The sequence below is a fragment of the Musa acuminata genome, chromosome BXJ3-7, assembly GCF_036884655.1.
Source record: "Musa acuminata AAA Group cultivar baxijiao chromosome BXJ3-7, Cavendish_Baxijiao_AAA, whole genome shotgun sequence".
Taxonomy (NCBI): Eukaryota; Viridiplantae; Streptophyta; class Magnoliopsida; order Zingiberales; family Musaceae; genus Musa; species Musa acuminata.
The window spans coordinates 41,777,241-41,796,509 of record NC_088355.1 but is presented as its reverse complement, the minus strand read 5'-3'; the positions used below and the strand labels follow the sequence as shown (position 1 = coordinate 41,796,509).

The window sequence follows — 19,269 nt, the reverse complement described above, 5'->3', positions numbered from 1 at the left end:
ACAAATACCAACCATCGCCACTTGCTCTTACCCCTCACCATCATCACTACCAGTGCTACTGCGGACTTCAGCATCACCATCATAATTACTTCTGCCATCGCTTTGAATTCCACCCTTCCTATTTTGACCTTCATCACCGAAGAACAAAAGAGAAGGAAGAGAAAGGTAACGGCATGCTTCATTAGAATAACGCAATGAAATAGTGCAAGTAGGTCACATCACAAAACGAGTTGAATCAAACTACTGATGCAAAAAAGACTTGTGATTATATATGAAAATAGATTTTGTGGTTGCTCGAAAGGAACTCTTACAAGATCTAATAAAGAAATAGCAACAAAACAGGGGGGAGATCATTGCAAGCATCCACAGGCATGAGTTTGAGAGAGGACACATCATATCATTCTTGTCCCTATGCCATCTCGCCACACATTTCATTCATCTCTGCCTAACTTCTATCACTTCCATGTCTCATTTTTGGCAAACAGAGTGGGCATCTGATGGGACATACACTGGGGCAATGCACTTCTAGGAAACCTATTCCATGTTGCCCCAATTAATTCAGTAGTTCTTAGGTGTTTATGAACGTATGATTGTCGCATTCTTTCTCTCTCAAAAAAATGGTGACTCTGTCATCATTTCAGTAGCTATGTTGTCATCTTGCACTTGACTAGGCTCTACCAGCTTGGCATATTAAAAATGACCACCAAAAACTAACACAAAGGTCAAACATACTCTTTGCATTATCACATTGACATTTAGGTAGATATCAGCCAAGGTAGGTTCATTAAAAGTATTCTGAAAACTACGAGATAACAGTTAGAAAGTGGTGCTACTGAGGGTTTTATAAACATAGCATTGAAGGAAGTTCTACCATTGTAAGGGCATCAGACAGAAAAATCCTATAAAATCAAGTAATTATGCTTTTTAAGTCCCACATTCTCAATCGTAAATTACTTTCCTGGAATCTCATATGACAAACTTTGAGCCACTAAATTCGCTTACCTAAAAGAATTTATTACTCAAGCCTTCATCCAGCTGAGTGAAGATACAAATCTCCCTTATTTTCCCTTGAATTCTATATGACAAATCTTTTAAGTCCCTCCAGTTCTCTTCCAGTGAAGTGACACAACTTTTTAGCATAGCAATCGAAACCTTGTCCGGCTGACTGAAAGTAGAAACAGGACTTTAGCCCCAGCCCAAGGCCTTGACCTGAGCCCAACCACAGCCCATAATTCATGAGTTTTTGGCTTGAATAGTTCGATCAAGGAACGAATCCATGGGGCAACAACAAAGAGTAAAACTTTCTACGGCAAATCAAAGATGCCCTGGGCTCGCTTATACCTCTAACGATAGGATGAACAATAAGAAGCAGCAAACAGATGTATGTAAACTCATGCATAAATCTGAATACCAAGTCTCGGGTCACTAAGATGACTATCCACCTACCCGACATTACAGCAAACAGATGACAGATGTGTGACTAGAAGAATCAAAAGAAGCGATGTTACCAACGGAGAAGTGATCGGAGGCTGAACTTAACCAGACGCTGGTTCGACGGACGCGGCTTCCTCGCCAGCACCATCGGTGATGGAGGCGGTCTCAGCTGGGGCCGAATCCACATCGCCAAAGGAGGTAGATGAGACGACGGAGGCCCTCGACTCGACGGAATCGATCGCGCGATTGCTGATCTCCTTAGAGTAGGTCTGGAGGACCGTCAGCCCAGTGGCGTCGGAATGGGCGACGGCGAAGGCCTTCCGCTCGATGAGGCGGCGGATGCCTCCTCGATGGGGACGACGCCGTGGCGATTGGTGAGGACGGAGGGGGAGGAGAGGGTCCCGGCCAGGAGCCGGATCATGGCGTCCCGCGTCCGCTGCGACGGCGGCCAGATGTTGAAGGAAACGGCGTCAATCTCGGCACCGTCGCGTACCTTGGCGGGGTTTGCCGCTTCGCCGTCTCCCGCCATGTGTGGTCTGCGATGTGTTTGATCGAGAGGAGGGCTATTTATAGTCTTGAAACAAATGTGGGCTATTAATGGGCCGTCATTTTAACTTGTTTGCGTAGTAGGATCACACTCTTCAGATCATGGAAGGCATTGCAATATAAAATCTTTTATGTTTTGAGCAATTTTTAAGAAAACTCCTTGAGATTTTATTAAAGAGACATCATATTTTTAAAAAAAATTCTAATAATACCTTTAACTATTTTAAGCCACTAATTTGATTCGATATGAATAATTTGAATAGGGTCGTGTTTATTAAATCTATGAGCAAGTGTAACCCGAGTGTAATTTAAAAGTAACCAAGGTATTTTTATCAAATTAATTAAAATTTATTTAGAACTAATGATACATCATTCTAACATATTTAGCATTATTTTTTATTATTCTATGATAAATAAATTTTTAAAGATGATATTTTTGGATTGAATCAAATGTAACCCATTGAATTTTTATCAAATATATGTAAACTGCTCTAAGACTACTAAGGTGATATGATAATACATTTAGTATCATTTTTTTATTTTTGTAAGAATTTACAGTAATTAATTTTTTAATAAGATATTTTAATAAAGTGTAACTCTTTCAATTTTCATCAAACCTATTAAAACTTCTTGTGAACTACTAGAGCGAGATGTTAATATGTTTATTATTATTATTATTATTTATTTTTATATAAATTTATGATAATTAATTTTTGAAATAAAATATTTTTTGTTAAATCTATAATCAAATGTAACTCTTTAAATTTTCACCAAACCTACAATATCTATAAAACTATTACAATGAGTTCTAATATATTTATTATCATTGCAATGAGTTCTATTACAATGACTTTTTATTTTAGTAAATCACCCCCATGCAAAATAAGTTAATAAGAGGAAGAACGTTGCATGAAGTTTAACACGGGAACGCTCAAAGCTGTGGTAAGACATCCATCATGGCTTGGCGTGGCTTGCACAAGACCTCCAAGGGAATGGCTTTGGGCATGCTGAGCCCCTCGCCTTCATTGAGATCCACCTCCTCCTCTCCGAGTCTCTTCCACTCAAAGCACTGGACTAGCGACGCAAGCACTAGTCCAACAGCCTTCATACCCATTGCTTCCCCTGGGCATCGTCTTCTTCCAACCCCAAAGGGGACATACTTGTACCCTTCTCCTTCTCCGCTCTCGAACCTCTCCGGCTTGAACTCTGCGGGATCCGTCCACAAAGCGGGATCTCTGTGCATCTTGTAGGCATTGACTATCAACATGGTGCCTCGCGGGACGTGGAAGCCTCCTATACTGCACTCCATTGTTGACTCGCGTGGAACCAGAAGTGGCCCTGGTGGGAACAGCCTGAGGGTCTCTCGGATGACATTGTTGAGATAGCGAAGCTGAGGGAGGTCGGAATCAATCACCAGGCGCTGATGCCCCACATGAGTCTCTATCTCATCGTGAACCTTCTTCAGGGCCTCAGGATGGTTGAGGAGGAGTGACATCGCCCACTCCATGGTTACACTTGAGGTATCAAACCCAGCAAATATGAGAACCTGGACACAACAAAAGAAAGAAGAAGAGGAAAAACATATCATGCTGAATGGTTTTGTTGAGTTTTTGGTTTAGTACGGAAGCAGATCAATTTAAATGATTCTTTTTGTTTATAATAAAAATACAATCAATTCATGTGAGCATAAAAATCATAATATGTTACTGTAAAATTTTTTAATATCAAAATATAAAATTAAATAACAATAGATCTAAATTTATGATTCATACCTTTCGATGTTATTAAGAAAATATTTATCTTATTTACAGGCACATTGTCATTGGATCCAAAAGCTATAGTGATATCGATCTAAACTCGGTATTGCTATTACTATCCTTCGTAAAAATGAAATAAGAAAGAGAGGAGAAAAAAATACGTAATCTCTCAATAATAATAATAATGTCATATATTATTATCTTTTTATAAAAGGTTTTGTCTTTTTATAAATGAGAGCAAAAAGTTTAGGATAAATAATTAGAAGAGTCCCTCCCATCAACATCATCTCCTAAGTAATCCTATCATGATTGAATTTATTTCTGTTAGCCAATAACCATAATCAAAATTCAATCATATTTATAATATATCTTATCTAATTAGATAAGATCAACTAAAAAAATAAGTGATGCAAATCCACATAAAAAAAAATATATAAGTCAAAGAATTATGAGTCTTCATATATTATAGATCGAACCTACCATTACATGTGATACCTCTTCATATATCTTTTTTCTTTCTTTGTTTCAGCCCAATCTATCTATATGCATATCATATAAAAAAAAAGTTAGTAAATGGTAGCTTTTTTAGATATTATATACTTTTGTAAGGAAGGAAAGTACTATTCTGGAGTACAATAATAACAACAAGAGAGTCCTACTTCCGAAAGACCTTAAATTCTAGACATGGTTAGATAGCATGTTTATTTAAAGCTGTAACATGATACCTTAAATTATGATACAGGTTATATCATCTTATAATATTCATATTTATTAATATTAACCACCAGTGATGAAGCATGAGATCATGTTCTATTACTTACCAATATCATTCCTTTGATGATATTATCCGTGTAGTTCTGAGGATCCTCCTCTTGAAGGGAGAGCATAACATCGACGAGAGTCTTGTTTGCATCATTCCTCTCCGTCTTCATCCCCTTTCGCCTCTCATCCACCATCCCCTGCAACAAAACATCCACCTCTTTCCGCATCCTTATCAGCTGCTTCTCAAGTCCGTTCAACCCTATCCACTTCAAGAATGGCAGGAATTCCTCAGGGCTCGTTGCCGCGCTCAAACGAAAAGCCTTCTTGATAACGAACGCAAAACTTTTGCCCTCCTCGTCTAACCATTCTGTTTCCGCTGACTCCCCGTTGCACTTCTTTCCGACGATCATCTCCTGCAAAGTATTCAACGTCAGCTCTGTGAAGCTCGGCCTCATGCTCACCGGCACAAACCCACGCTCTTCAGAGCGGGAGTGGAAGAAGAGGCCCCGGAGTAGCGATCGGACGTTTGCAGCGCGTATATGTGCAAGCCTGGACAAGCTGGCCAGGGAAAACAGCTGAAGGGTGGCGATGGAGCGAAGGTTGCGCCAGCTAGGGCCATAGGGGGCCACGGCAAGCGTGGTGCCGTCATAGTTTAGGTGTTTTCCGGAGAGGAGGAGGGGGCGGTTGAGAAAGGAAAGGTTGTGGCTGGCGAGGCACTCCTCCACGGTGGCGGGGGAGGAGATGACGAGAACAGGGCGAGAGCCGAGGCGGAGGAAGAGGTCGTCGCCGTGGCGATCGGCGAGGCGGGCGAGAGAGTGGTGGAGAGGAGCTCGTAGCAAGTGGACGTGACCGATGAACGGGAGACGAAGGGGGCAGCGCGGGAGCCCAAGTCCTCGTGTTCCGAGGAGCAAGCGACGAGCGATGAGCAGCAGAGGAACAACGAGGAGGAAGAGAGCACAAGCAATGCCACCAAACGCAGACATGTTGCAGTACTGTGGAGTTCGGCCTCCACCATCCTCATACTTATATCATCCAACACGTAAGAAAAGTCAACCAGCCTTGCATCTACTGTTCCAAGTATATCCACTTGGTGAAATACGTACAAAAAGACATGGCTGATTTCTTTCACGAGTTCCATCGACGTCGAGACGAGATACACGACACTCTTCCCCGAGTAACACGGTGATCCGTGGGGTCGAAGCCGCGATAGAATACGATAAATGATAAAATCATTTAGTCTCACATTGATTATAAAATATAAAATCAAAAATTTATATTTTTTTAGAACCCACATATTTTGAAAGGACAAAATGATATCTTATCACTAGCAAACGTGGAACGGAGACTGATGGAGTCAGAAGGTTGCCGTCGCCGTCGCCGGTATAAGATGACCCGGATGTGATAAATATTAGTGTGAGAAAGAGATTAATTACATACATATGTGAAATAAAAAAAGAGACAAGGCTTGCATAGCTGGCAATTTAAAATTACACATGAGATCACTTTTTTTTGTTTTGCAAATAGTAATTAGTGAGGATGATTTTTTATCCTGGAATTTTGTAATGATCTAAGAAAATTTTTATTAGTCAAACTTGCTATCATCTTTAATATAAATATGTATGTAATACTTTTAAATCGAATATGATTAGCCGATCAATATACATTTTAGTATTGGGCTTTGATATCCAACTCAGGGTGCGTCTCAATGACTTGTGGTCCGGGCGACGAGAACACTCGTTCACTCGGGTTTCGGGGAATCCAAGGGCAGACACAGAGAGAGAGAGAGAGAGAGAGAGAAGAATGGCGTACACAGCGCCTCATTTCTTTTTCGTTACCTCGTGTTGCATGCATCGTCTCTTCTCTTGCTCTATCCCTATCACACAGTCCGACCCTCCGAGCCTCCACAATGCGTGACGAAGTGTTTCGAGGAGTTCGAGCTCGGAAACCGACGCTTCGGCTCTTACTCCTCTTCTTCTTCTCCCTTCTCGTGCTCCTCGCCTTCTTGTTGGCTTCCCGAGGGAAGGAGAGCGAGAAAGCGACTGGCGCCGCGGGGGGTGGGAAGGAGGAGCTTGGACGGGTGTTCCGTCTGCCTCCGGTGCGGCCGCGGGATGACCCCGTTAAGGCTTTGCTACGTGGCAGCGAGCGGAGAGTTCCCCACGCCTCTGACCCTCTCCACAATCGTTGAGGCTCTTCTACATGTCTCTCTTTTGTGACCGCAGGCTTTTGATGTATTCTCTTTTTCTCCTTGAATCTCTTGCTGCTGTTGTTTTCCTTCTTGCCTTCAACTTCGAAAAGATCATCACCATCAATGGCGTTATATCTTCTAAGTTCTATTTCTCATCTACTTAGTGGTATGAACTATGGAACTCCCGTAGCAATTGCATTGCAGCTAAATGGGTCGACAATCAACTTTGTTCTTCCAAGTAACCTCAAGTTCTTTGTAGATTTCAGTAGCTTCGATGGTGTATACCAAATCAGGGGAGTTTAGCAGTTCATTCTTCCCACGACGACCTCCTTTTGTCCGACTCCTTTTCCCTACAACGAGGGGAAAAGGTGGTGCTATGTGAGAGGCCATGCAGCAGCAGCAAGTCAAACTGTGGGAGTGCACGGAATCCTGACTTTGCTTTCTTTTCATGCCTTTCCTTTCCGATACGTAAAAGAGGGTTGACTGAGGGCCGCTTTTAACTGTAGGATTGGTACTAGCATGACCAGAGAACCACTCTTCGTCTTTTCACCATGCATGCTTGCATGCAAGCATGGGAATGGGCAAAAGACGAGAATACAAGTAGCAAAGGGACCAGACAGAAACTGCAGGATGGATGTGTGTATGTTGCAGAGAGAGAGAGAGAGAGAGAGAGAATGGATGTGTGTAAGGAGTTGTATCAAGCGATGATGAATTTGACTGGTTAGGGAAATGTAAGCACATTTAGCGTATGTGATGCTTGTTTCCTAGGAATGAATACAGCCTGAAGATTAGGTGTGCAGCTGCATCACAAGGCTGCAGAGTGGATTCGACAGTATACAGTATTTGAGATCGCAATCTGATTTAACTAAGAAGAGAAAGGGATATCCTACCTAGACATTATGATTTAATTAATACTGCTATAGGAGAATATGAGGCAGAACTAAAGAATTTTCTTTAAAATTAAATAGGATTAGACAATATGATTTTTCTAAATGTGCATTTTGTTCCTTGAATTTTATTGGGCGATTTTCCTTAAAAATATAATATTTTATGTATTTTTCAATCGATATTTTTATTTTATTTTATTTTATTTTATAATATTTTTTTATTTAAAATTGTCTGAACTAACATTTATTTTTTTATTTTTATAATATTTTAATCATCATAATAAAAAATATTATAAATTCTGCATGAAAACAATGAGTCAAACAAAAATTAAAACACACTAAAAATCATTTGATATATCATGATTCAAATAGATACTTTAAAATAATTTAAAAATAATATTATAAAAAAAATAGACTATTATATTATTTTAGTTATCACAATAAACGATCCAATAAAATCTACTCGAAAATACTGTAAATAATTTAAATAAACTCATAATTTCAATCAAACTAACTTCAAATTTAAAAATATGATATTGTAATGATCTATAAATAATAACAATTAGAGAGACATAATATGATATCATTTACAATTTTTCAATAATTTTTATATTATTCTTAATAAAATACTAATAACACTATAAATGTTATTAAAAATTTTATAAATAAGATAAAAAAAATTATTATAATAGTCTAAAATAGATTAAAAATTTGATAAAAAAAATTTAAAATATTTTAAATATTTTTAAATTATATATATTATTTTTAAAAAAATACATATTGAAAAATATACAGTGTTGTTTAGAAAAGTAGCCTAGTCTTATTTATATTAGAAGTCATATTTTTGTTAAAGATACATGTTGTTAACGAACTCTCAAATCGTGATCGAGGTGTTAGCAGTATGACCTCCGATGCACAAGATCGTCGATGCGGTTGGATGTCGGATGGGAGTCTATGTTGGGTTGGGTTGAGTGTTGGCCTTATCTCCCGAGGTCGGTCTTCTCCCTTGACAAGTGACTTGCTTCTTTATCGTTAGACTCCTACACAAATCAAGGTCGGGAGGGAGATTTTTCGACTCGATCCTTCCAAAGGTTAAGTCAGTATCAAGTGGAGTATTTTGGAAAAAAAAAATCCCTTTTACCTGATGTCAGTAAGAAGGCTTTTATACCTGCGAGCGAGGGTCAATTGTACGTGATATGATGATAACGACTGACTCCTCAAGCGGTCGGCTTATACCTCTATGTAAACGTTAATCGATTTGCACGGAACAATGCTGCGTGACGTCGTTTCAAGCTTTTCGGAGTAACTTTTGTACCGTACGATGTTGTCTCGTGTAGCTCCGAATGATGTGGGAAGGGACGATCGTCCTCTCGAGTTCGAGATGACACATCCTATGCAACGCTCCATCTCAGTCTCGAGGCTCTATGTCCGCGCTAACATATTTGGTGACTGTGACCACGGGAGCGATAGCAGAATACACCCTATCACATCTAATATCAAGAAACGAAGCAATTACATGCAAGTGTCTTACCAATTAATATTTGAATATAAATTGGGGATTGCGAAGTATTAGATTTTGATTGAGGGCCAGATTTTTTTTGCGAATATACATACCGTATATAATATGACAATATTAATGGATCTAAAATGAAGATCCATGCCTGAAATAAGACACTTTACTTCATCTTTCCACGACAATAAGAGATACGTGACTAATACTTCGATACTTTTTGACTGAGGTTACAATTTTGACTGACAAATGTACGACGACTGCGATAATTTTGACTTCATACGAACGACGGTCATGTTATTACTGGAAGCTCGTTTGTACCTGCGATTAAAGCCAAGTCCACGTCCTCCCTCCATTCCACGCTCCTCGTCTCGAAGTAGCCCGTCTTCACGTCATTGGCGAAGTAACTCACCCACACCCGACCCGCGAGCCTCCACCTCACCACCCTCCCCTCCATCTCCCTCCCCACCCTCCACTCCACCGCCTCCGGCACCTCGTCCCCAGCCACCACCACCCCACCCGCCTTGCTGAACGCCCTTCCCCATCCGCTATACCTCCGCCTCATCCCGCCCCTCGGGTCCCCTCCGCCGCCGCCGCCGCCAGCGCCGACCACCGGCCTCCACGCTGCCACCTCCGTCCCCGTGGCGCCGTCGTGGAGCACCCCCTCGAACACCCCCGCCCCGCCCTCCGCCTCCTGCTCCCAACGCCAGCTCCGCGCTCGCGCCCTCGTCGCCGTCCTCGCCGCCGCCTTCACCCCGGCTGTCTTCCCGCCCCCAAACCGCCCCTTCACCGTCCGCATCGCCTCCGCCTCTCGCTCCGGGTTCCCGCTCGACCGGCCCAGGCTCGGACCGGTGGCGTAGCTCGATCCCAGCTCCGGCCCCACCCACACTCGGGCCCGCGACGGGAAGTGTCGTTCCCCCACTACGTCGTCTTCATCATCCCCTGCCTCCTCGAGGTCCTCCCCGTCCTTGCGCCGCCCGAAACGGAGCCGGACCACGTGGAGCCGTATGTTGTCGACGCGAACGCTCACCCGGATGAAGCGTGGGTCACGCATGCAGACGTTGTACTCTAACTGGACCACGGCTTCCAGCTGCTGATGGGCCAAGGCATAGCGCAGCACAGAGTCTTTTGCCTCCAGTTTCGGGCCACCGGTCGATCCAGTGACGCCGACTCGGGCCATGGCCGGCACCGGGGCGAAGCCCCTCAGGACCCAGAGCCCGTGCCTCTCCGCCGCGTAGGAGGGGCAACAGCCGGGCGGGAGGAGGCGGCTCGAACCGCTGCCCTGCAGCTCCCGGAGGATACACCACTTACAGAGCATGTAACCGACGGACCGCATGAAGCTCTCTTCGACGTCCGGCCCCAGCGCGAGGAGGACGCCGCGCAGGGCGAGCTGGCAACTGAGGGCTTGTTCGAGGGGGGCGTCGAGGGCGCGGAAGAAGAGGAAGCCCGCTTCGGCGGGGGCTTCAGTGGCGCAGAGCCAGAAAAGACGGAGAAGGAGAGCGAGGGAGAGGAAAGCCCGGGCCTGCTCGTCCTCGCCGAGGGCACCCGAGACGGCTTCTTGGTCGAGCTTCATCGAGGACAAGGAGAAAGAAGAGGGAGAGATGGAGACGGACTCGCGGAGGAGCTGGAGGAGGAGAGGGATGTGAGGGGTGGAAGGGGAGACGGGGTCCGAGAGCCAGAGGGTAAGAGAGGGGCTGGAGGTGTGGAAGCCATAGAATGTGATGGAGAAGGTGAGGAGGGCCTCGGCGTCGGAGCCGGCGGTGCGGTCGGCGGCGAGGCAGATGGACTTGCTGTCGGCGGACGCAAGAGCAAGATAGGGAGGCGTGGAAGGCCATTGCGATGGCTCAGGGAGCGTAGCGAGCCAAGACCAAGCGTCGTCCATTGCTGCTCTGAGCTTGTGGAGGTGAGAGGCTGCTGCCGTCCAAGCTTTATCTTGGGATATCGGTGACAACGTCCAACTTAGCTACAGGGGAGGGGACGTGTGGTCGTCATAGAAGCCGAGTTCGTTTCTTCTCATATTATTACAAATGTAATTGAGGCACAATCCAAAGGCTAAAGATTTGCATGATTTACGTTATTAGTGATGTGAAATTGATCATTTCTGGAGCTTTATTAGGATAATTGTATAAGGCGATCTTGAATTAGAAGTTAATAACGTGTATTATTAGAGTTAATCTTCAGTAGCTACTAAGGGTACACGTCAGGCGCGATGATTAGTGTTCCTCCAGTCATCGGTACGCATTTAATTTAGACACTCGTTGACTGGAAACCCAAAACCTTACACTACTTCACGTACACGAAGAACGAGAGAGACGTTAGCGCCGGAACAATCCCGTCTTCCCGTTCTTAAGCGAAGGGAAACGCGAGTCGTGCGCGTTCTTGGATCACTCAACGCCCCAGTCACCGCCGCTCTGCTCTCTCCTCCCTCCCCCAACACCCCGCCGTTGTTCCGATCCCGCATTGCTCTATATCTAGGGTTTCGCCTCTCCTTAACGATTCCGTGAGTTGCTTCGTATCTGGGACTTGCGTTTATTCGAGATGGGAATCTCGGAGGAGAGGGTGGTGGCGGTGATCATGGTCGGCGGTCCCACAAAAGGTGCGATCTTAGAGCTCTTTGTTCTTTGTCTGTTGGAAAGGTTGGGGTTTTTGGTGAATTGTACGGGTTTGTGGCTGAAAAGACGATCTTATGCTGCAGGAACTCGCTTCCGGCCTCTTTCTTTGAACGTTCCGAAGCCGTTGTTCCCCTTGGCTGGTCAGCCGATGGTCCATCACCCGATCTTGGCTTGCAGAAGAGTGTGTTTCGTGTTTATTTGCTACTACATCCTGCGTGCGTTCCCAAATTCTGAGTACTTCCGTTTGCTCTTGTTGCTTTTTGTCGTAGATCCCCAATTTGGTGCAAATTTATCTTATTGGATTCTACGAGGAGAGGGAGTTTGCGCTTTATGTGTCAGCCATCTCGATTGAGCTCAGAATCCCTGTTCGGTAGTTACTTCTCGATGCCCACATGAATTTCTAAAAGATGAATAGGTGTGTTCGTTCTTTTGCTGACTTCTTTCATCTGCTTAAGGTATCTAAGGGAAGACAAGCCGCATGGTTCAGCGGGAGGGCTTTACAGCTTTAGAGATTATATCATGGAAGAGGACCCGGTTTGGCATCTCTTTGTCTCGTCCATTCATTTATATATCTGAAACCAACTATTCATTATATGATTGAAAATCTTTGTTCGTCGTTATGGTGTCTTATTCTCAGACTTAAATTAGTTTTTTTATTAGTTAGTTTTCAATGTGGGCTTTCGGGTGCTTCTAGTTTACCTGTTTCTTTTTTGTTCGCAGTCCCATATAGTTCTTCTGAACTGTGATGTTTGCTCAAGCTTCCCATTGCCAGATATGCTTGGTAATCCTCAGATATAGCTCTTTCTATACTGATTTTTTTTTACTTCTTGCATCTTTTATTGTCCGGGATGGTAAAAGTTTTATAAGCTTAATTGTTAATTGTCACTATCATGTATCTATCTATCTACCTCGCGCACAATCACTCACACACACATCAGTGTTAGCTACTCTTACTTCAGAGGTGAAATTCCTCCCTGTTGTTTTTTATTATACTAACACTTTTCTGTCAAGAAGTTCCTTTCTGTAGCTTGTAGGACAAAGCCCACAACTCTCTATCGCTGCCTGTTTTCGAGCTACCTCATGTTTACTTATTCTGCATATAAGTTCAGAAATTTGCTTGATCTTTGAATCTATGGTTCGATGATATAGACATTAATTCTTTTAGATATCCATTTGGCCTGTTGTCATGTAAGAAAACTGCTTCCACGATGCTAAAAGATTTCAACTACATATCTTTTAATTAGTACTTCTTGTTTTATTTTTCTTGTATATTGATTTTAAAGTCTATTTTGCGCTTTGTGGATGCAGAGGCTCATAAAACATATAGTGGGCTAGGAACAGTATTAGTAATTAAGGTGCTGAAACTCTGCCCATAACTAATCTAGTTATTTCTAGGCGGTGTTATATTGTTATTGGTAGGCCATTATCTACAATGCTAAAGTTTTCTGTTTTTGTTTTTCTCTAGGTATCTGCTGAATCAGCCAATCAGTTTGGTGAGTTGGTTGCAGACCCTGTTACAAATGAGCTGCTCCACTATACTGAGAAACCAGAAACTTTTGTAAGTATGCAGTTTATTCTTCTTTTATTTCAACAACATATTAATTCTTCTGTTTTATGCATGCCATTTTTATTTTCTCTGATCTCCAAGTGTGGTATGTCTTTCTAGCAAGTTAGTATGACAACCATAAATATTCTGCTTTGTAGGTAAGTGACCGAATAAATTGTGGTGTGTACATATTTACACCAGATATCTTTCCTGCCATCCAAAGTGTCTTTACACTAAGGAAAGACACAGGTAGATATTTTCCATGTTTTATTTGTATCTTTGAAATAGTTGTATCACAGCGTTAACCGTCTATTTTGTTTAGCAATGTGGATGTCATGAAACTTGATCCAAAACAAATGCCTTTCTATCATTCATGGATATTTTATTACATCTTGAAATTGAATTAGTTTTCTACTTGTGAAGTTTAATCTATTTTTGTGCAAGTTTTAACATAGATTGAGATATGTTACACAGATCATTTTCCTCTGTAATGCATGGCCTTCTTGTGTTTGGAGATAATTTTATCTGTTACACAAAAGCAAATGCAAGTCATTTTAGCCTGTAGTGTATGACTGGTAGTGTCTTCTGCCTGCTTCATTTTTTAATTAAGCTCCAAAAAGTGATCTACTTTAACCATTGTATTTCCTTTTCAAGTGCTGTTGGTGGTGCAGAAAAAGAAAATACACAAAGTGATTATTAGATAGAAAGATATATAAAGGCAAATAAAAAGGATGGTAGAGTGGTTCAGCATGATGAGCTCAAACCATATGGGTCTCCTACATGTGAACACTAAATAAAAAAAGTGAAACTTTAGTTTCTTGTGAATAGCATCTGCTACTTGATCATTATATTGTGTTCAGTTATTTTACTTATAATTATGGTCCATATGAAAGCAGAGAGCATTAATATGGTTTGATGTTCAAATAGTAATTGACTTTGGTCTTGTACAAATGGTGACTGGTGGCTACAATCATAGAGATACTTGCAATTGAAAAGCATTTACTTTTGGAAGACCTCAGATAGGCTTAAAGGTCTTAATAGGTGAACTCATGGGAAAAAGAAGACACAGAGATATAGAAATCAGGAAGTGCTTTAGCTAATAAACTATTTCATTCATATCGTTGGTAATGCACTTATGCTTGTTGCTGAGTTTGTAATACTTCTATTATCAACAAGAAAAATCCATGTTACCTTAAAATTTTGTTTGGGGGAGATGGATCATGTGTGTCCAAAGATAGAACATAGATCTGGGTCACATGTGCAAGCCGCTTGGATGTCATCATGCCGCCAAGTGTCAATTAAATTGATATTGACAGAAAATAGACTGACAATTTCTTTCTCTGCTCAACATACTGCTTTAGAAGAACGTAAATTTAATGGAATATGGCCAAAGCAGAAAAGAAAGAAATCGACGGCTGTTTATTCATACAACCAATTAAGAGCTGTTCTTTTTTAGTAACATCTATTACGTAGTCAATAGACCTTTTTCCTTATGATTGTGGAAAATTGTATGATGTTGCTGCAATAGAATAATTGATGAGCTTTTGGTGTTTGCTCGTGTATTCCAACTTGGGACTGTCTAACTCACAAGAATATTGTAATAGTTCCTTAAGTTTATTCTGTGCTTGTAGGTTTTCTGATTTACATTTTTATATAAAAAAGAATGCTTAGTTCGCTTTCTGACCGTTTCGTTTTTTCAGCTAACTTGCTCCGTATGAACAGCTTTGAAGCTCTCCAATCAGCAACAAAGTATGAACAGTGCTATTTTTGGACTTCTACATTCAGTTTGCATCTTGAATTCCTTCATCTAATTAGATCAGATTAGCCTGTTGTAATTAATTAACATAGTAATACCTCTCAGTGAAATTGAAAAAACACATTGAACACATTCATAATGTTTATGAGAGAACAGTAGCAAAAGATGATTCACAAAGGTATTTGCCAGCTGAGGTTTGTTTTTTATTTTAAAAGTAAAAAAAGGAATCATTGAGATCAAAATTAAGTAATAAACCATAATGTTATGAAGCAAAAAATTTTCCCTATAAACAATTTTGGCGAGCGAGAATTATGATTCGGAATACCTAGTTTCATTATCAATAATCAATTAGGAACAATGTTGTGACCTAGGTGCCTGAGCTAGATGACCAGGCTCTTGGAGGGACCTAGATGGTCACGAATTCTTTTATTTGCTTAAGCAGCTGCTTAAGTATTTCAAATAGTTTTGACTAATAGGATGAGGAAAGTCTAGTTATTAAGCAATGAATATTTACAAGTAGTTCTTTTGCTAGTTTGTATATGAATACAATAATTTCAGTGGCTTGTCAAGTGATTTTAGCACTGATGCATGGAATTCTTCTTGTTCTTAAGTATCATATCTTATGTTTTCACTTTCTTATAAAAGTTCCAATGTTTGATTCTTCCTCTACTTATATTATGCTACTATCTTAAGAGGCATTTCCCAACAAAACACCCATAAAAGACTCATGGAAATGAACACCTAACAAGTCTTAGGATTGTGGTCAGAACTCAGAAGTTTGATCAATGTGAAACTAAGGGAGATTAGCACTGTTCCTAATATATTTTATGTTGAAAATTCACTATGTTAGAACTGAAACTTATGTTCTCTAGGAATTTACCAGCCATTTGGCACATGTTTGGGCAATGAATACTAAAAAGAATACAAAATCTATACCAATTGTTTCTAGACATCTTATGCCTAGGTCTTCTGCCTAGGCTTTTCACGGGGTTTCCATGTTTTACTGCCTTGGAATTCTTACTAATTAGTATTACAATAATCATATTTGTTCCAACAATCTGTCATACGATCAACAGTACTCAACTTGGAAGCTATAGTTTTCTTTTCATCTAGGCAACTCAGCTTTGGTAGGCTGACATTTGTTTCTTTTCATCTAGGTAACATCCGTCATTTGATGAATGTTTCTTCAATATGCTGACATTTGTTTTAAACAGAACACTTCCTGCAGACTATGTTAGGCTGGATCAGGATATATTGTCTCCTCTTGCTGGAAAGAAGAAACTCTATACATATGAGACGCTTGACTTTTGGGAACAGATCAAGACCCCAGGGTGAGGAAGTGTCGTCAACATGTGAAATTTCTTTTGTTTCAGAATTGTTTTTTACTTACAGTTTCTGCATTCATATAATGTTTCAGGATATCTTTGAGATGTTCTGCCTTGTATCTGGCCCAATATCGTTGTATTTCTCCACATCTTCTTGCTACAGGGAATGGCAGTAAAAGTCCCACCATCATTGGTGATGTTTATATTCATCCATCAGCAAAAGTACATCCAAGTGCAAAGGTTATCTTTCTTTATGGTCCTCCACTGTTTTACACTTCTCAATGTGCTATAATATTAAAATCAAGGATTGCCTTTTTGGGTACTGAACCCATTTCGACAATTTGTTGGATCGGTACTTATCAGTCCGTACCAGTATACCATCACAAGGTACACCGGTGCGTACCAGTGTTTTGATGAGGAAGAAAAAAAGGATGAAGAGAAAGTGGTGGTGGAGGAACAGAGGAAGAAGGAAGAAGAAAAAGCGGCGGAGGAAGAAGAAGAAAGAAGAGGAAAAGAAGCAGCGTCAAAGCAGAAGCAGCAGTGAACGAAGTGGCAGCATCACAGCAGCATCGTACCCGAGAAAAGGGCTTGTGAACTTTTGTTTTTTTATGCTGAGTTGGACAGGGGCCCACCACTTTCTTGAATTTTTATTATGTTAACCAGACTGCCCAAAATAGGGATGGTCCGTCTATCGGCCCATGCCTAGACCAATACATACTGCCCATACCATACCGTTTCAGGCGGTATGTCAGTTCATGATTAAGACCTCTGGTATTATGGTTGATGATGACCAAGGCTTGAAATTGATATTTTAGAGGTCTATAAAGAAGATACAATGCTTGAGTCTGGCTCCAATGACTAACAATAGAATTTTCATATGATGTTGAAAGAGGCAAGGATTGAAATATCATGCAGCCTTTAAAAAAAAAAAAGGCAGCAAGAATCTACAAGGACAACTCTATATGTCCAATAAAAAATATTTGGCTAAGACAACCAAAGATTCATCTTTTTAGAATTGTGAATAAAACAAGGATATATATGATAACTTAGTATTATATACTGATATAATTCTGGTTTGGTGGAACAGATTGGTCCTAATGTCTCCATTTCTGCAAATGCTCGTATTGGAGCTGGTGTGAGGCTCATCAGTTGCATCATCTTGGATGATGTTGAAATTAAGGTCTGTACTGAAAGGTGTCGGAGCCTTGGGTAGGAACACTGATGTCCAAGTACTTCATGTGATTTTTTTTATTAACAGGAAAATGCTGTTGTTATGCATGCTATCGTTGGCTGGAAGTCGTCTATAGGGAGATGGTCACGAGTACAGGTAGGTTTCATTCTCTTGTCACTGTATTCTCATTTGCCCTTACCTTTTCTAGAGTGCAAGCAGAAGTACATAATTGCTCGACATTGTTTTCTTGGTCACCATTTGAGTGTAAAGGCTACTTTCTGTACATAATTAGTTAAATATTCATTTTATATATATCTGCAATTGTCGAGGAGATTTCATATCCAAGGACCAGACAGTTGTCTGCTACAGAAATTCTAGCAGAATTTCATCTCCCAATATAGTGCTATATTTCTCATCTGAACCTAGAAGAGTATTATTCTATGATTTAAGCTCCCAAGCTACTGATACAATCTGTAGATCCAGCCGATATCATTGTTTTACCACTGGTCGATCCCAATCCCAATACTAAATTTACAACTCATGTGTTTCTGTAGTTGCTGGAGAACCTAACAATTATCACTAAAGGAATTGAGGTTTATATTCAAATACTATGAATCTTTGAAGGGTTTTATACAATCTTTGTATGCATTGATGGCATTCTTTGTATATGTCAATGAACTCTGTGTCTTAATCATCTTATAACTTGGGTGTGTATTTCAGGCCGAGGGAGACCACAATGCCAAACTTGGAATCACTATCCTCGGTAGCTACTTCATATACTATTGCCAATCCCATTACTTAGGGGCACCCTACTGACCAATTCTTTTATCTACTTTTAAAATTTAGGAGAAGCTGTTGCCGTTGAAGACGAAGTTGTGGTGGTTAACAGTATTGTCCTGCCAAATAAAACCCTTAATGTTAGCGTTCAAGAAGAAATCATCCTATAATCTTCTCAAATTTTTTGTAAGCAGATCCACCTTTCTGCAATCTACCTTTTCCCTTTTTCTGTAATATCTATTATGTCTATGAAAAAAAAGAAAAAAAGAGAGATGTACATTTTATTGGTGTGGTACTGTACAAAAAGCTGCAACTTCATGCTGCTTATGTAGTGCTAGACATGTTTAATTGAGCATACATTTCATTGTATTGACATGCAAATAAAAGTATGTTTTTGTAGTTACAGCTGCTTTTCTTCAAATAAATGGCTATCTGGTGAGCTTAATGTTGCTAGATGAGGAGGCATCCCAAATATGCTGGACTTTTAGGGTGTCATGTTGTCTCTTGCTTTCTATTCTCTTTCCATTTGATTTGGAATACTATCTTTATGCTACATTAGATGTGTTATATGTTTTGTACTCTTTCCCATTACTCTTTTTTAGCTAAAATGTGTGTATGTGAAGCCCCACTTAAGGCTATCTATCCTTAGATATCATGCTTAGATATAAGGTTGGGACTGTAACATTCTCAACATGAGACCAATAAGGCTACCTCTCAATGTATTGATTCCTGACACAAATTTTAGAGCAATTCCATAGCTATTATAGGCTAATCAAACACCTATGTAGATAAGAATTTTCACTTGTAGCTCCAACATGACAGGTGCACTATGCACATGACACATGGCTGGATGCATTTCCATGTACCCTATGAAGTTAACATGGTTATATGTCCATTGACTGAGGAAGGCAGGCATGCAACCAAAGGCTATTTATCTTAAAACATGTAGGATTCTAGAGGAATCTAGTTAGGTTTCACAGGCACACAGCTTGACCAAAGGG

General features: G+C 40.8%; 3 protein-coding genes across 3 annotated transcripts; 1 reads left to right on the top strand and 2 right to left on the bottom strand.

Moving 5' to 3' along the window:
* Window positions 1-2,814: 2,814 nt before the first annotated feature.
* On the bottom strand, window positions 2,815-5,088 carry LOC135642801 ((+)-piperitol/(+)-sesamin synthase CYP81Q2-like). Its single transcript, XM_065159245.1, has 2 exons — window positions 4,559-5,088; window positions 2,815-3,526 (listed from the first exon to the last, which is right to left on the bottom strand). The coding sequence occupies exons 1-2, from the start codon at window positions 4,952-4,954 to the stop codon at window positions 2,912-2,914; spliced, it is 1,011 nt and encodes a 336-aa protein (XP_065015317.1). The 5' UTR covers window positions 4,955-5,088; the 3' UTR covers window positions 2,815-2,911.
* Window positions 5,089-9,123: 4,035 nt separating this feature from the next.
* On the bottom strand, window positions 9,124-11,061 carry LOC135642680 (uncharacterized). The gene has a single exon (XM_065159019.1). The coding sequence runs from the start codon at window positions 10,961-10,963 to the stop codon at window positions 9,374-9,376; it is 1,590 nt and encodes a 529-aa protein (XP_065015091.1). The 5' UTR covers window positions 10,964-11,061; the 3' UTR covers window positions 9,124-9,373.
* A 294-nt stretch (window positions 11,062-11,355) lies between these two features.
* LOC135642412 (uncharacterized) lies at window positions 11,356-18,673 on the top strand. The gene is made up of 15 exons (XM_065158543.1): window positions 11,356-11,677; window positions 11,777-11,874; window positions 11,963-12,063; window positions 12,149-12,227; window positions 12,414-12,474; window positions 13,002-13,048; window positions 13,159-13,251; window positions 13,398-13,488; window positions 14,940-14,988; window positions 16,210-16,326; window positions 16,413-16,560; window positions 17,408-17,500; window positions 17,579-17,647; window positions 18,212-18,254; window positions 18,338-18,673. The coding sequence occupies exons 1-15, from the start codon at window positions 11,620-11,622 to the stop codon at window positions 18,436-18,438; spliced, it is 1,248 nt and encodes a 415-aa protein (XP_065014615.1). The 5' UTR covers window positions 11,356-11,619; the 3' UTR covers window positions 18,439-18,673.
* The last annotated feature ends 596 nt before the right edge of the window (window positions 18,674-19,269 follow it).

Coding starts and splice junctions, on each gene's coding strand:
- LOC135642801 (XM_065159245.1), bottom strand. CDS start 4,954: ATGAGGCCGAGCTTCACAGAGCTGACGTTGAATACTTTGCAGGAGATG. Junction 3,527..4,558: donor TCATCAAAGGAATGATATTG/GTAAGTAATAGA, acceptor TGTTGTGTCCAG/GTTCTCATATTTGCTGGGTT.
- LOC135642680 (XM_065159019.1), bottom strand. CDS start 10,963: ATGGACGACGCTTGGTCTTGGCTCGCTACGCTCCCTGAGCCATCGCAA.
- LOC135642412 (XM_065158543.1), top strand. CDS start 11,620: ATGGGAATCTCGGAGGAGAGGGTGGTGGCGGTGATCATGGTCGGCGGT. Junction 13,489..14,939: donor TACACTAAGGAAAGACACAG/GTAGATATTTTC, acceptor TCGTTTTTTCAG/CTAACTTGCTCCGTATGAAC. Junction 17,501..17,578: donor TGGATGATGTTGAAATTAAG/GTCTGTACTGAA, acceptor TTTTATTAACAG/GAAAATGCTGTTGTTATGCA.